The sequence below is a fragment of the Echinops telfairi genome, unplaced genomic scaffold, assembly GCF_000313985.2.
Source record: "Echinops telfairi isolate 266 unplaced genomic scaffold, ASM31398v2 ScPeMD7_5592;HRSCAF=6446, whole genome shotgun sequence".
Classification (NCBI taxonomy): domain Eukaryota; kingdom Metazoa; phylum Chordata; class Mammalia; order Afrosoricida; family Tenrecidae; genus Echinops; species Echinops telfairi.
Genome location: NW_022109491.1, coordinates 20,626,570 through 20,641,792, shown reverse-complemented (window position 1 = coordinate 20,641,792; position 15,223 = coordinate 20,626,570). Strand labels below are relative to the sequence as shown.

General features: G+C 47.3%; 1 protein-coding gene and 1 pseudogene across 2 annotated transcripts in view; one reads left to right on the top strand and one right to left on the bottom strand.

The window, feature by feature from the left end:
• SLA2 (Src like adaptor 2) overlaps positions 1–3,038 on the bottom strand; it is a 13,141-nt gene extending 10,103 nt beyond the window's left edge. For both annotated transcript variants that reach the window (XM_045295165.1, XM_004697968.2), the window contains exon 1: positions 2,944–3,038. In XM_045295165.1, the coding sequence (XP_045151100.1) occupies positions 2,944–3,034 (91 nt within the window). In that variant the 5' untranslated portion in view covers positions 3,035–3,038. The remainder of the gene's footprint in view (positions 1–2,943) is intronic.
• Positions 3,039–11,796: 8,758 nt separating this feature from the next.
• Positions 11,797–11,955, top strand: LOC115871384 (annotated as a pseudogene).
• Positions 11,956–15,223: the final 3,268 nt, after the last annotated feature.

The window sequence follows — 15,223 nt, the reverse complement described above, 5'->3', positions numbered from 1 at the left end:
TGTGTGTGTGTGTGTGTGTGTGTGTGTGTGTGTGTGTGTGTGTGTAAGGAGCAGGGTGTGTGTGAGTGTGTGCTGAAAATGGTCTTCCCTTTGTACCATAACCCCTTTCCTAGCTGGCCCTTGGTTTCCTGATGGGGACTACAGTTTCCATCTCTCCCCATAGACACAGGCCCTGTCCCCTGGAGTGCAGTGCCCATGGGCAGACTAGCTCTCCCACATTGAAGCTCTCCCTTGACCTTTGCCTAGAGCAGCGGTTCTCAACCTGTGGGTCAAGACCCCTTTGGGGGTCAAACGACCCCTTCACAGGGGTCACCCAATTCATAACAGTAGCAAAATGACAGTAATGAGGTAGCGGCAAAAATAATTTTATGGTTGGGGGTCACCACGACATGAGCAGTGAACTGTATGAAAGGGTTGTGGCATTAGGAAGGTTGAGAACCACTGGCCCAGAGCCTCTACCTGAGAAGCGGTGTCACTCCCAGGCCCTCTGAGTCAGGTCTTCTTGGCCTGAAAAGCCTGGCCACCCCGGGCTGCTGGAAGAAACCTCACCAAACCCTAATCCTCTGAGCTGGGGAACACTGCTTATCCTATTTTGAAAAGCTTTTGTAACAAAGTGGAGAAGAGAGACTTGTCTATATAGGAAAACACTAAAGTGGGGAAACCAGTGAAGGGTCAGGAGGCAGGTTTATCTGCCTGCAGACACTCCTCTCTGCAAGGCCTCTGTGATGCCCCTCCTGATGGAGCTGGGACCCCACAAGCTGGTGTGGGGGAGCAGGTACAGAGACAAGACCTGCTTTGTAGGGGAAGACTCGGAGGTAGACGCTGGTGGAGTGGGGGGTGGGGGGAGGAAGGCTGGCTTGGTCCTCCTGGCTCTGGGCTGCAATGAGAAGAGGGAGACTGAGTCTGGTGATGCCAGCCTCCTCCACACCCTCCAGGTTTTGCATGGGGTACCCTGCAGTGACCCCAGTCTGGGACTACTCAGAGCCCAGGGCTCTTTGCAGCACAGGGCCTGGCTGACCCAAGGCCATGTCTGATGTTTGAGTCTGTAATGCCAAGAACCACAGCAACGCAAATAAACCTGGGAAGCTCATGCTCCGACCAGGTGGCTGGGTCTGTCTGCTCTTGGGAAGCCCGTAGCTTGCGCCCCCTGGGGGCCAGACCCTGAGCTGCAAATGAACCAACATCAAACCAGTCACTGTCGACAACTCAGTTCCAACCCACAGAGACCCGAGGGACCTGTCCCTGTGGGTCTCTGAAGCTGTCAATCCTGACAGGAGTGGAAAGCCTCCTCTTCACACAGGAGGGTGGCTGGTGGGTTCTCTAACTGGTCTCCCTCCCTGCCCTGTGGGCACCCCTTCTCAGCAGAAAACCCCTTCCTCTGGGAAGCCTTACCCAACCAGGCCTCTCACCACATACTGTTTGCTTCTCTGAAAACACACCACCACCCAAAGGGAACACAGTTGTAAGGGATCATTGGTGTAGCACCTGTCTCCTGATGGTTTCTGAGGGCAAGGACAGTGCCTGTCTTGTCCACTGTTGTATCCCCAGGTCCTGGCACAAGAGCTGGCACAGGGTAAGCCACCAGCCTCAGGAGATTGCAAAGGCATGGCTACGGGACAAATGACTGACATGCTTCTCAACAGGCTGGAGTAGCCACCACCCCAGTTGTCCTGGCCATGCCTCAGAGCAGCCTGGGGCCACGGCGCCTGGCTCGGGTCAGAGGAAATGGAGGTGAAGGTCTATGTGGTTTCCAGGTCTCTTCCTGTGGGGGCTCCTCGGCCCCAGCTCTTTGTGCAGATGGGGCAGTTCAAAGGAGACCACTGCCGCCTCAGCGAACTCCTGCGGGCACAGGACGCTAATACCCGCGAGGCCCGAGAGAGGCTGGTTCTGGAGGATGGCTATTGATGATCGGGCAGAGGAGGGCACCCGCCACTGAAGGGGAGTCTTCAGACTGGAGCCAGCTCCTGATCAAACCCAGATAGACCCGGTTCTTCAGCCTCCTGCTCAGGTGTTACCCGGATCCTCCTCCTCCAAGAGCTTGTGGCTTTAGCCCCCAAACAAGGGTGGTTTGAGAGAGGACCGGGTGCCATTGGGGGAACACAAATTTGACATCAGATATCAGACAGGCCAGGATATTTGGAGTCTCCTGCTGTCCTAAAAACTGGGACTCTCTTAGGAAATCATTGTTAGAGGTTCAGCATGTGCATGGTAGATGTCCCGTGTGCTTGTTAATGGAGTTCTATTTTTTTAAAAAAAATACATCATCACAATCTGTAACTGTAAATTAGCTACGTGCTTACATTTCAGGTCATCGAGTTTATATTTGGTAATTCAAACTACTTATCAACCCTTCCAATAGCTGACCCTTCACCTACTCCTCTTCCCTTCCCGTGGGTCACTATCTCCCATTTCCCCATCTTCCCTCCCTCCTCTGGATTCTGCTGCAAGGATTTCGCTGCCCTTCTTCAGGGGAGAGGAGACCCTTTGGAGCATCACTGACCAAACAGCACTTTCTGCGAGGATGGGAGTGTTCGAGAATTCTGTGCTGTCCCATGCCACAGTCACCAGGATGGCACCGAAGACCTGCATTCAACTTCATCTTCATTGATTGAAATGTACTGGCCACTAGAAGGGACAGTGTGGGTTTGGAAAGTCATAGGGGTCCAGAGTTGTCAGATCAGTCTCTGAACAAACGAGTTTAAGGGGAGGGAAGGCCTCTCCCTCCCCGCTGGGTGCCTCTCACACTCTCACGGTGTCTCTTTTATCCGGTTGTTCAGTGTTCTCCCTGCTGAACTATAAGCGACACAAGGGCAGTCCAGACCCAGCACCAGGACCCAGCAGGATCTCTCAGGGCTTGATGCAGTGGTAGTGCCCCCCCACCGAGGACCCCCATCCTGGAGGTGCCTGGGAAAGGGCTGGTAACCCCGTGACCCCATGGCCTACCTGCTGGCATGGGTTGATGTCCTTGGCCTTGGGCTGAGGGGCTTGAGCTTGGGTGTGTCAGCTGTTTTCCTCTGCTGGGAAGGCTTCCCATCCTTGTCAGCAGAGCCCTTAGAAAAGAGAGAAGCCCTGAAAGATGTCGCAGTAGGGCAGGGGCCTGGGCTCTGGACCCCGCCCTCCCCAGCCAGCCCTGCTGATTGGCTGCCCATCAGGAGCAGGCCCCTGGCTCTTTAACTAGATTTTGAACACTTCCTGCAAACTGGACCCTGGTTATCCACCCCCCCACCCCCCACCCCTCTTTCCTGCGCTGCGGCCATCCTCAATTCCTTGCTCATGTGCCGCCTCCTCTTCTCACGGGCCGGAATATCCATTCCTCCCTGTGGGCCCGGCTGGATCCCATGTTCCCCAGGACGCTTTCACGCACCGCACCCTGGCTTTTCTATTGCCCACTAGGAACCTGTTCTCTGACCAGGGAGCCACATTTTGCCTCTGAGCTCCCCTTACACCTGATCAGAGGTAGGTGAGGGGGATGCGAGGGAGCTTGGGAGCTGGTGTGACAAGCCAGCCGGCAAGGAACCCACTGGTAGTCGTGTTATGGGGCAGAGGACAATTACTGGGAAGCTGTACGACACAGTGATCACTTGCTAGACTCTGAGACCACTTTGGCTCTCTGCCTCCAGTGCCTCATCCCCCAGTGAGAAAAATAATACACAACATGTGGGCCAGCCAGATAAGGCCGGTGAAAGCCTGCTTAGAGACCACTTTTCCTTTATCTTGTCCTGAGTGTCACTTCACCAGAAGCTGGCCTGGGAGCCTCCCGGGCCCTCCCCTCTCCTGGTGCCCTGTTGTATTCCTTCCAAGTTTTCATCGCTCATTGGTTAGAGGGTTGGCTTGACTCATCCACCACCATTCTGTAGCTCAGAGAGGGCGGGGCCTCTTGTTTGCTGGTTCCCTCAGCATTTCATGAGCCCCGGACTCTGTTTTCCGTCAATAGAAGGTACTCAATACACATTAACTCAAGAATGAGGGACTCAGCTCTTTGGACAGATAACTTTGGAATAATCTGAACTCCCTGGTTTCTAGGCTACTGCTAATTTTAAATACTCAAGCACTATATTAAATGGGGACGCCATTTAACCCCATGCTAATGGCCTCCCTCATCTGGATTTGTGTTGTTTTTGTCCCTTTTGAGACTTAATAAATGTTCTCCTTAACAAACCAGCCAATAAACGGGTAGGGTTTTTTCGGGGGTGGTGGTGAGAGTTGAATTTGTTTTCAGGAAGTTTTATTCTTTCCAGTAGCAACAAGGTTCCTTTCAGCTCCTATTCATCCGGCCCCTGAGTGGTGCCAGGACCACTGCCAAGGGCAAGGGGCCTGGGGTTGAGGGAGTCTGGGTGCTGCCCTGGAGGAGCCTCTGGAAAGGCAGGGGGGTGGTTTCCTTCACTTTGGATCCTTCACTGTGTGGGGACGGGAGTTGTGTCTGGGCCCGGGAAGCAGTGCTGTCTTAGAGGGAGGAACATTCCATCTGTCCCTGAGTGTCATGTCCTCAGCACGGCAGTGACCTGAGCCTGCTCCTGCGGGGAGATCAGGATTCCTGGGGATAGGTGTTCCGTAACACTGGCCTCTTCACTCAAGGCTCTGACAGTCACTTCGCTGCTCAGGCTTCAGCCACCGAGCCCATAGTGGATAGGAGGGTGCTGCCGCCTCCGGAGGGTTCTATTCCTGCCCTGCTAGAGCTCCCCGGTGTCAGGCCAGGTTATCAAGATCCCTGCTGCCCTCCCAGCCCGCCCCCTCCCTTTGGGTTTGAGCTGTAGGCAGCAGGCTTCACTTTGCAGATAGGAGTACAGACAATCCCAGCGGGAGAAGATCTGGCCTGGGCATCAACCAAGCTCGGGCTGTGTGACCTCAGGGAAAGCAGGGAACCTTCCAAGTCTCCCTCCCTTGCTAATACCAAGTCCATAGGGCTGTGGGGGAGTGTCAAAGCCGGCCGCTGACGGGTGCTCAGTAAAGGTTAGTTTCCTTTCCCCTCTGTCACGTCACCAACACAGTCACCACAGTCACCAACTGCAATAAACCCACTGCAGGTGGAGTTGGGGGATGGGCCCCCCCTGGACTGAGGAAGTGGGGAGAGTGCACCACCTGCACACACACACACACACACACACACACACACACACACACACACACACACACACACACACACACACACACCCATGTCCCCTTACCTCCCCACCCCGCTTCCTGGTCCTTTTACCTGGTCTGGCCAGGGCCAGGAAAATGCCTGGGCATACAATGGTGGGAAGACCTGGGAGGTGGAAAATCATAAACATTTGAGCATCTTCCCATGAGCCAGCTAGGCAGTGTCTAGGGCAGTGGTCCTCAAACTTTTTAAACAGGGGGCCAGTTCACTGTCCCTCAGACCCATTGGAGGGCCGGACTATAGTTTTTTAAAAAAACCAACCTATGAACAAATTCCTATGCACACTGCACATATCTTATTTTGAAGTAAAAAACCAAAAGGGGCAAAAACACCCGGCGGGCCGGGAAAATGTCCTTGGCGGGCTGCATGTGGCCCGCAGGCCGTAGTTTGAGGACCCCTAGTCTAGGGGGCCCAGCCAGTGCAAAGCAACCGTGGTGGCTCTCAGCTGCCACCCGAAAGGTTGGAGGCACTACGTGGTTCTACGTCGTCAGTAGGTCCACACGCGGGGAAAATAGACCGGTTGTCCACTCCTGTAAAGACAGCCGCCTAGAAAGGCTCTGGCCCTGTCCTTCTCTGTCACCCGGGCCGCTCTGTGTCAGAATCGTCCTGAGGGTCCCAACACCAGTCAGGCTAGTGTGCAGAGTGAGTGAGTGACAGGTAGCTGAGAGCAGCATGCTGGCCTGCATGGTGTTTCCGGTTGTCTCACTTGATCTTTGTAAAGATCTTTACAAGAGATCGGGCAGGGTGTGTGTCCTATTTCAAGGCCCAGAGAGGACAGGAATGGCAGGCTCGTTTGGGACGGCAATCTCTTTCTTGAGGACTCCCAGAAGACAGTTTTCGGTGACCAGGAACAGAACAATGAATGTGGACTGACGGAAAGTGGACCTTTCCCTCTCTTTTGACCACTAGCAACCCTGTGTGAGCAGAATTGCAGAGTCTACAGCTACCATGAAAGATGTCCGCAGAGATGATAACTGGCTGATGTTTAGAAGACTGTAGCCATGGTTACGCAAGAAGCTGGTAACCAAGATGGGACCAAAGCAGACATGAAGACAGAGGAGGGGAGACTGCACTTCTCCAGGAGGCAGTCAAGGGTAGAGGGAAGAGGCTTGGCTCCTTTAGGGACCCCCAGGAAGCCTCAGCCCAATCACCTCCTCTTTTTCTTGAGCTTGTTCCTCACTATAAAGCCCACCCTGTCCTCCAGTCTACCCCCAGCCTCCAAAGGGGTCTCCTTCCTCACCTATTGAGACCATCAGAAAACAAAAATATACTTACTGACTTCTCGTCATCAGAGGTTTGGGGAGGGGGCTCAGATGAGACGCATGCCTTGACTAACAGCCCAGGGCTTGGTGGGTACCCGTCTTGGAGTCTGCCAATGTCCTCAGTCCGAAGAGCCCAAAGAGAAGCTTCAGGGAGAGGCCACAGGTCTTGGTTTGGGTTGCTCAGCATCCACCTGGAGTCAGCAGTTTGTGCACCTGGCATACAAGAGCCCCGTGCTTCTGAGGAATCATCAGACCGGACAGTCCTCCCAAGCAGAGCTGGGCCAGGGAAGAAGGCCCAGGGCTCTCGGAGCTGTCACAGGAGCTGCCCGTGCAGGCTCCTTGGAGCTCGCGGCTCTCAGCTGCAGGCTCTGAGTTCTCACAACCACCCATTTCCTCTGATGGCGTCACAGGCCTCCAGGAGCCACCTTCCCCAAGTTCCTGTGTCTGGGGGAGAAGCTGCTGCCTTGTCATGACCCTGGAGCCAGCAGTGTTTCTCTGGCTTTGAGGATTGCTCTCATCCAAGCAGCATCGAGCCAGGGTGGAATGGAATGCAGAGGCTGAGCAGGGTTTCCCATATTTCCTAACAATCACCTGAGGGGGAGTCCTATAATCCTCTCTCTTCTTCTTCATCATGTTTATTTGTCCTTTTAATTATCTATTTTTAAAAAATGTATTATTATTTTCCCCCCCAAAACCTTTTTATTGGGAATTATTACAGCTATCCTATCATTCCCTAGTTCAATCATATCAAGCAACACTGCACAGTTACGACCACAGTCAGTCTCAAAATATTTTCTCCTTGAACTCCTTGATATCATCTCGACTTTCCCGCCTCTCACACCCTCTGAACTCATGTCTGCAAAGGAGCATAGGAATCTAAATTTTCAGCATCCAGGAGATTCCTGATTGGCCAGTTTGGGAAGGACTGCCTGAGAGGGATGCTTGTCGGCTTTTAACCTTTCTAGGAATCACTCTGGGGTCTGGCTAAAATGTAGACGCCTAGTCAATAGGCTTGGGGTGAAGTTTAATTGAGTGGCACACCAAGCCTTCTGGTCTGAGGACCAAACTTGTACGTAGCAAGAGTTGGACAACAGTAGTCCCTAGATCAGCAGCCTCGGCATCCCCTGAGAATTTGTCAGAGTCTCCAAATCTACTGAATCTGGGGTAGGCCCAGCAACACGTTCACAGGCCCTCCAGGCAACTGTGATGCACGCACACGATGTGGGTCACTACTCTGGGGTCCAGAGCCCGGGTGGCACAGGTCAGTCCAGTGGCTTGAACCCCTGTCTGCTTCACTAAAGATTACAGCCTTGGAAAACGGATGGAACAGTTTGTTCTACTCTGTCCTTTACAGTGGCTGTGTTAGACTCTACTTACTGGTAATGGCTACGCTAGGATACATACAGACTCTGTCTCTGACAAGCCGTTTCTGATTGCTTCCCTCTCGGGGCATTAAAATGTATAGCATCGTACTCATTTGCAGCCTTCCCTTGAGGGTGCTGACAGCCGCTGGAGACAGATGCTCTACACTAACAGATCCCCTGCTTTGAAAGGGCTCCTGACTCTAGGCCAGTGGTTCTCAACCTGTGGGTCACGACCTTTCACAAGGGTCGCCTAAGACCATCGGAAAACACATATTTCTGATGGTCTTAGGAACCAGGATACCGCTCCTCTATCCATTTCCAGGTGGGTCCGCCCACATGCAGATAAGCCCATATACGAATACCGGCGTGGACTGTGACCCATGCTACACCATGCTTCCAGACAAAATTTCACTTATTTGTAATTAGAAATAAATATTTCACACTACATAATTCCATATTGTTTTTGTGATTCATCACGATGCTTTCATTATGTTCGATTTGTAACAATGAAAATACATCCTGATTATCAGATATTTACATGATGATTCATAATAGTAGAAAAATTACAGTTATGAAGTAGCAACGAAAATAACTTTATGGTTTGGGGTCATCACAACACGAGGAACTGTATGTATTAAAGGGTCGCCCATTCGGAAGGTTGAGAACCACTGGCAAGGCTGAACTCTGTGATGGCTTCCCAGGGAGAGCGCCCTCTAGCGCAGGTTCTCAACATTTATTTTTGCTGCTGTCGTTTGTTAAATGGTCAATTTTGTCCGTATTTTATTTTGACGGTTGGTTCTTTCAACTTTAATTATTATTATTTATTTAAAGTTTTTATTCTGAATTAGGTGAAGGTGACAGACCAGATCATGTTTTACCTTCAACAATTTCTATAGCTTGCCTCGACTCATTCATTGCGTCCTGTCAATGTGCCCTCACTTGGTCCTCCTGCCACCCTGTGTTTCCTGCGTCCATTTCTCCATGTTCCCTAACCCATGCCCTTGAGTATATGCTGCCCTTTGATCTTAAATGGTGGATTATTCTAACACAGTGGTGAGTTCAGTTCCAGAGCTGCAGGGTGACTTGTGTTCCCACAAGTCTCTATCCAACCATAAGGCTGGACGTGTTTATGATCTTGAGTTTTGTTCCACGTTTTCCCTCTCACTCTGTCTGGGACTTTGTAACTTTTCAGGGCAGTTAGCAGCAGTAGCTGGGCACCACCTAGTTCTTGCGGTCTCAGGGATGTAGAGACTGCTATTTGGGGTGGTTCACTAGGCCATTGGATTGATTATTTCTGTGTGTTTTTCAATGGTCATCATCTGTCTTTCCTCCGGACAGGGAGAGGCCAATACCTGCCCTGGACGTGGCTGCTCAGGAGTTGTTTAAAAGCTTTATTGGCATGTAATTAATAAATCATACCATTCACCTGCTCATGAGGTTTTAAGACCACAGTTGCTACTCACTAAAGCAGGAGGAAGAGCATCCTCTTTGTGGACTATGTTATGCCCATTGAGCTTGGTGTCTCCTGAGACGATGGTCCTGATTAACTAGGCCCAGTAATCCATTCCTTCAGAGTGTCTGGTGAAGTCTAACTTTTCATGATGATGCCCCCGTATACTCACCACATCCATGGATATATTTGTAGTAAGGGCAAGTACACACCTACAAATACGCTCTGTCAAACCTAGAGATACATGCGCAGGTATACTCCCACTCGCCCTCTCCCACTGGCTCAGCCTTTGTGTCTATCCGAGCATCTATCAGTGACCAGCACATTGCAAGGTACTGTATAGAACAGTATTTCCCTTTTCCTTTGAAAACTTGCAAACCTCTCAGTATCTTGCCCTGCCTCCATCATTTTTTCTCACCTTCCTCTTCCAGCATATTGCCCTCTCTTTCACCCGTTAACATCTACCTGTGGCTTATTTGCCCATCCCACTGCTGGTAGCCAACAATGAATGCTTCTTTTAGTGTAAAAACCTTTTCTTGACTTTTTATCAGAGTGCTTTTGTGACTGACGAATTTCAAGTGGAAGGCCAAGTGGAAAGAGGAAGATCTTCAAAGAGATGAATTGCAACAGTGGTTGCAACAAATAAACTGAAAATTAACAGTGGTGAGAATGGTGGGGGCCAGGCTCTGCTTTGTTCTGCTGTAGATGGGGGCCCCTGTGAGTCGCTCAGCACAATGTCCTCCAGGTTCACTCAGGTCACAAGGTCTTTCTCAGATCCATTGTTGTGTAGTATTTCACTGTGCATACATACCCAATTACTTCATCCTTCCACCGATGGGCACTTAGTCTCTTTCCATCTTTTTGATGCTGTAAACAGTGCTGAGATGAGCAGGGGTGTTCAAACACTTTTCTTGACACTGCTCTTACTTCTCTGGGACATATACCAGGTGGAGGGGTTGCTGGGTCATACGGTATTTCTATTCCCGACTTTTTGAGGAGGCACCAGCCCATTTTGCACAGTGATTGCATCACTTTAAAATCTCACCGGCATAGAAGGGTTCCGCTCTTTGCACCCCTTCACCAGCATTTGCTTTGTTTTAGGTTTTACTTTTATTAAATTTTGATATTTATGCTAGGGTGAGGTGTTATCTAATTGTTTTGATTTGTATCTCGGAAGTCTTCCTAGGGCTGCTTCGGTGAATGTGTGCGCATGTCCTCTGCGCATCTTTATATTGGATGGCTTTCCATTTCCTGCTGGTGTTGAAGATTGCTATGCATTTTAGAAATGGGTCACTTATCTGATATGTCCTCACAGAAATTATTTCCCAGTCTGTGAGTTCCCTTTTGGCGAAGCCTTTTGATGCACACACGTCTCTACATTTTCTGGAGCACCCAGGAATCTGGTTTGTATTCTGTTATGTGCTTTTATTGTTTGAGTGTCTTATTTTTTTAATTTTATGTCCGCTCCCCTCCTCCTCTCCCTCCCCCACTGTCTTCTTATTTTTAATAGTGTCTTTATGGTTTATATTGGGGCCCCTAAGCTTGTCCTTATTTGTTCATTTATAATCTTTAGAAATATAGGTTTTACATTTAGGTCCTTGATCCATATTGAGTTTATTCTTTAATTCGGAAAGAGGTATTAGGTCCTCTTTTGTTCTTCTGCAAATGGATATCCAGGATTGCTAGCACTGTTTAAAGTGCTTTCATCTTTTGTCAAAGACCAAAGTTGTACGTAAGACTGACTTACGGGGTTCTCGAGTCTGTTCCATTGTTCTATGCATCTACAATGGAACAGAATCGAGACCCCAGAAGTCAATCTTACATACAGCTTTGATTATGCATCTATCATTGTACCAGTGTCTGGTTATTTGACTAGGTAGTAAGTTTTGAGATGAGGAAGTGAGAGGCCTCCTACTTTTTTTCTTCTTTAATAGTGAAAGTGGACCAGAGACTATGTATTATCTGTGATTTAACTGAGCCTCATGATCATGCTTAGTACTTACAATGGCTTATCTCTTTCCTGGGAAAGAGATAAGTCATAAGGATTTCCAGACCCAGGAAGCACAAGATTCCTCTGCTGCAACCAGGCCAGGAGCCACTCTGGTGCTGCCCCTATGTCCCAACTCAGGTAATCAAGTCACTGCTGAATACCTGGACCAGGTATCTACACCTTTTTGTACACTGATTCCTGTGTACACTGATTGCTATAAACTGCCCTCTGAACACTGTGCCTTCTGTGTCCCAAGGCTTTTGGTATACTATTGTGTTCTCATTCTCATTTGATATAAAGAATTTTTTAATTTCCTATTTTATTTCTTCTATTACCCAGTAGTTTTAAAGCAGGGTGTTATTCCATATCTGTGTATTTTATCTTCTCCCCTTAATCTTCTTGTTGATTTTTAATTTTTTTGTAGCATTGTGATCTGAGAAGATGCTCTCTCTGAGGGGGTACTCCCCCTGAAAAACAGAATTGCAATGGGCAAAGTGGAGCTCTTGTAGTACGCATTCTTCCCACTAGGTGAGCAGAGCAACTCAGAGTTAGTACACCCATTGGCATCACCTAGTTCTCTCTGGTCAGAGTGAACTTTTTCGTAAAAGCAGTTTCACTTGAAGGTGAAGATAACTTAAGTGAAATTTCTAAATTTATAAGATAACTCTTTATAAATGTCCTAGAGAACTATAGCAGCTTTCTGTTTACTTTGCAAGTAAAAAGGGTGGATCGTTCCACTACTAACACTTAAAAAAAAAAAGTTTCACTCAAACCTCGATTTTTGTGATGGCCAATTTAAGAGAACAGTGTGTGATGGTGAATTTTTTTTTTTTGCTCAAGAAAAATGCCACGGAAACTGTTGTGATGTTGAACACAGCTTACAAAGACAGTGCTATGGGGAAAACTCAAGTGTATAAGTGGTTTTCTCAGTTCAAAAAGGTGAAATGTTGATTGATGACAAACCACATTCTAGATGTCCATCAAATTTCCTAATGGACGAAAATGTCAACTCAGTGCATTTGGAGTTTGTTCCTCCAGGTCAGACTGTTAATGAAGCTAAATATTTAGAGTTCTGAAAAGACAGTGTAACAGTGTGCAATAAAAAAGGCCTGATTTGTGGCAGATTGGGGACTGTTTTTGCCACCACAATGTAACTGTTCATGTAGCCATCTCAGTGCTGCTAGTTTTTGGCAAAAAACCAGCATGCCTCTCTTTCCCCACATACCTGATTCACCTGACCTGGCTGCATACGACTTCTTTTTGTTTCCATGAATGCAGAGGGGCATGAAAGGACAGCGATTTGATGACATAGAAGAGATGAAGAAAATGAGGGAGGTGCTGTCAGCCATCCAAATCGATACGTTTGAAAAATGTTTCCAGGAATGGAATCGCAGATTTGACAAATATATTAAGTGTAATAGAGAGTACTTTAAAGGTGTTACGGTTGTTTTGTTATACAAAATAAATGCACTCTTTTTTGGGGGGATTATGTTTGTTTTGTGGTACCCCCATATTCTCTTGATGTTTTAAAATTTATTAAGGCTTGCTTTGTGGTCTAACACAGTCTATTTTGGAGAATGTTGTATGAATGCTGCCCAAAAAATGTATATTGTGCTGTTGTTGGGAGAATTCAACATATCTAAGAAGCCACACTGGTTGGTTGTGTTGTTTTATTTCTTGTTTTTGTTAAGCTTTATTTCAAATTTATTATGGTCATATTCTCTTGTTCATCTGTCCCTTTAATCATTATATTATGCCCTTCCTTGTCTCACGCCAAATTTGCATTCAAGTCTATTTCATCAGAAATTAATAATATCACCACATCCGCTCTTCTTTGGATTGCCATTAGTTGGATATTCCCCCACCTCCTTTCTCAGTCTATTTCTGTCTTTGTGCCTAGGTGTGTCTTTTGTAGACAGCATATTGATGGGTCCTATTTTCTTATCCATTGAATTACTTTCTGTCTCTATACTGGTGCACTTGATCCATTTGTAATCAGGGTAATTATTGGTAGGTATACATTTGTTATCATTTTACTGTGTGTGTGGTATTGCTGGTTTCTTTTTTCCACATAATTTTATGTGATTTCATTTCATTTGTGGACTTTCTTGTTATTTTATTCATTGCTGTTGCTCTAGTTTACACTAGATCTTTATAAGTTTCCTTTTTTTTATTTGATGCGGTTTATTATTTTCTCTGAGGTCACCTTGTGTTTGGTTTTCTTCCCAAGTTGAAAACAGTCTATACTATCTGAAATGCACTTGACTCACTTCTCACCTGAAAGTTCTCTAACTATGCAATTCCCTCTACTTAATTTTTTATCTGGAAACAGCCTAATTCCATCATCATACTTGAGGGACACCTTGAAACTTCACTGATGAAGATTAAGGACTACAGCCTTTAGTATGGGTTACAACTCAGTGTGAAGAAAACCAAAATCCTCACAACTGAACCAGTAGATGGTATCATGGTAAACAAAGATTGAAGCTATCCAGAATTTTTTGTCTTGCTTGGATCAACAATCAGTGCTCATGGAAGCAATCGTCAAGAGATCAAACGACACACTGCAATAGGTATTTCGGCTGCACAAGCCCTCTGTCAGTGTTAAAGAGTAAGGATGTTACTTTGAGGACTAAGGTGTGCTTGACCCAAGCCATGTTTATTTTTTTTCAATCACCTCATCTGCATGTGAAAGTTGGACATTCAATATGGAAGACCAAATAAGAAACTATTTATTTGGTTATGGTGCTGGCAAAGAATATTGGAAGTACCATGGACAGCCAAAAGAACAAAGAAATCTGTCTTGGAAGAAGTACAATCAATGCTCTTTAGTAGCAAGGGTGGTGAGACTTTACCTCACGTACTTTTGACATGTTGTCAGGAGAGGCTAGTCTCCAGAGCAGGACATCATGCTTGGTAAAGCGGAGGGACAGCAAAAAAGAGGAAGGCCCTCAAGATGACTGACATAGTGGCTGCGACAATGGGTTCAAACGTAAGAACAATTGTGAGGGTGCTGCAGGCCAGGGTGGTGTTTTGTTGTCACTGAGTCAGAACCTGCCCTATGGCACCTAACAAGGTACAATTTGGGAGGGTATGTGATACAGTGTTAGGAGTGTCATCCCCTTGCTTTCTTACCTGTATCAGAGTTTATTCTTAATGGGTTCCCAGTCTGTAGGTAACTTTTTGGTTTTCCCAAGCTGCGCTCAGCATTTTTCATTGTCTTTGTTTTTGGAAAGTCTTATAAGTTTTGTTGATTCTCTTTTGGAACTTATCCTGTCTGGGGCTCATTCAGTTTTTTGAATGCTCATCTTCTAGTCTTTTGTGATGTTAAGGAACTTTTCTTCCAACAACTCCAACTATTTTCTCTGTGCTTTCTGTTTCTGCCTGTACTAGAACTGTTTGAGTGTACCGCATATACTCGAGCATAAACCGAATGGAATATCAGCCGAGGCACCTAATTTCACCATAAAAACTGCATTAAAAAATGTCCCGAAAAACTCAGCTTATACACGAGTATATACGGTAAGTTATTCCTCTTACTGGTATCACACACAATTCTTAGTCTTTCTCTGCTCTTTTTAAAAAAAAATCCACATTTATGTAATTTTCATTAAGTTAAAATCCTTTAGGGATAGAGCATCACATAGCTCTGTGTCCAATGGCCCTAACAGGCAGGTTGTTTCAGAATTCGGCATGAACTATGCCACTATTTCTATGGCTACAAGTTACCTAACCCCAGATTTCTCTGGTTTGCTGCCCCAGGAGTCACTGTTATTCTTTGCTTTATACACATAAGCAAATCTCCCGCCTCAACAGAATTCCTTTTCCTCTTGGGCACAGATACCTTCAATTTAAGAACTGCATGCTCCCTCTACTTCTGCAGACCCTAGTTATAACCTGCAAAATTGGCCTTGGAGTAGTTTTCCAGATAGTTCTGTTGGGTCATCAGTCCGCTTCCCAGCAGGCCTCCATGGGCTCTCCGATAGTGGGGAAAGGCTGTTCATGTTTTCTTTTCTT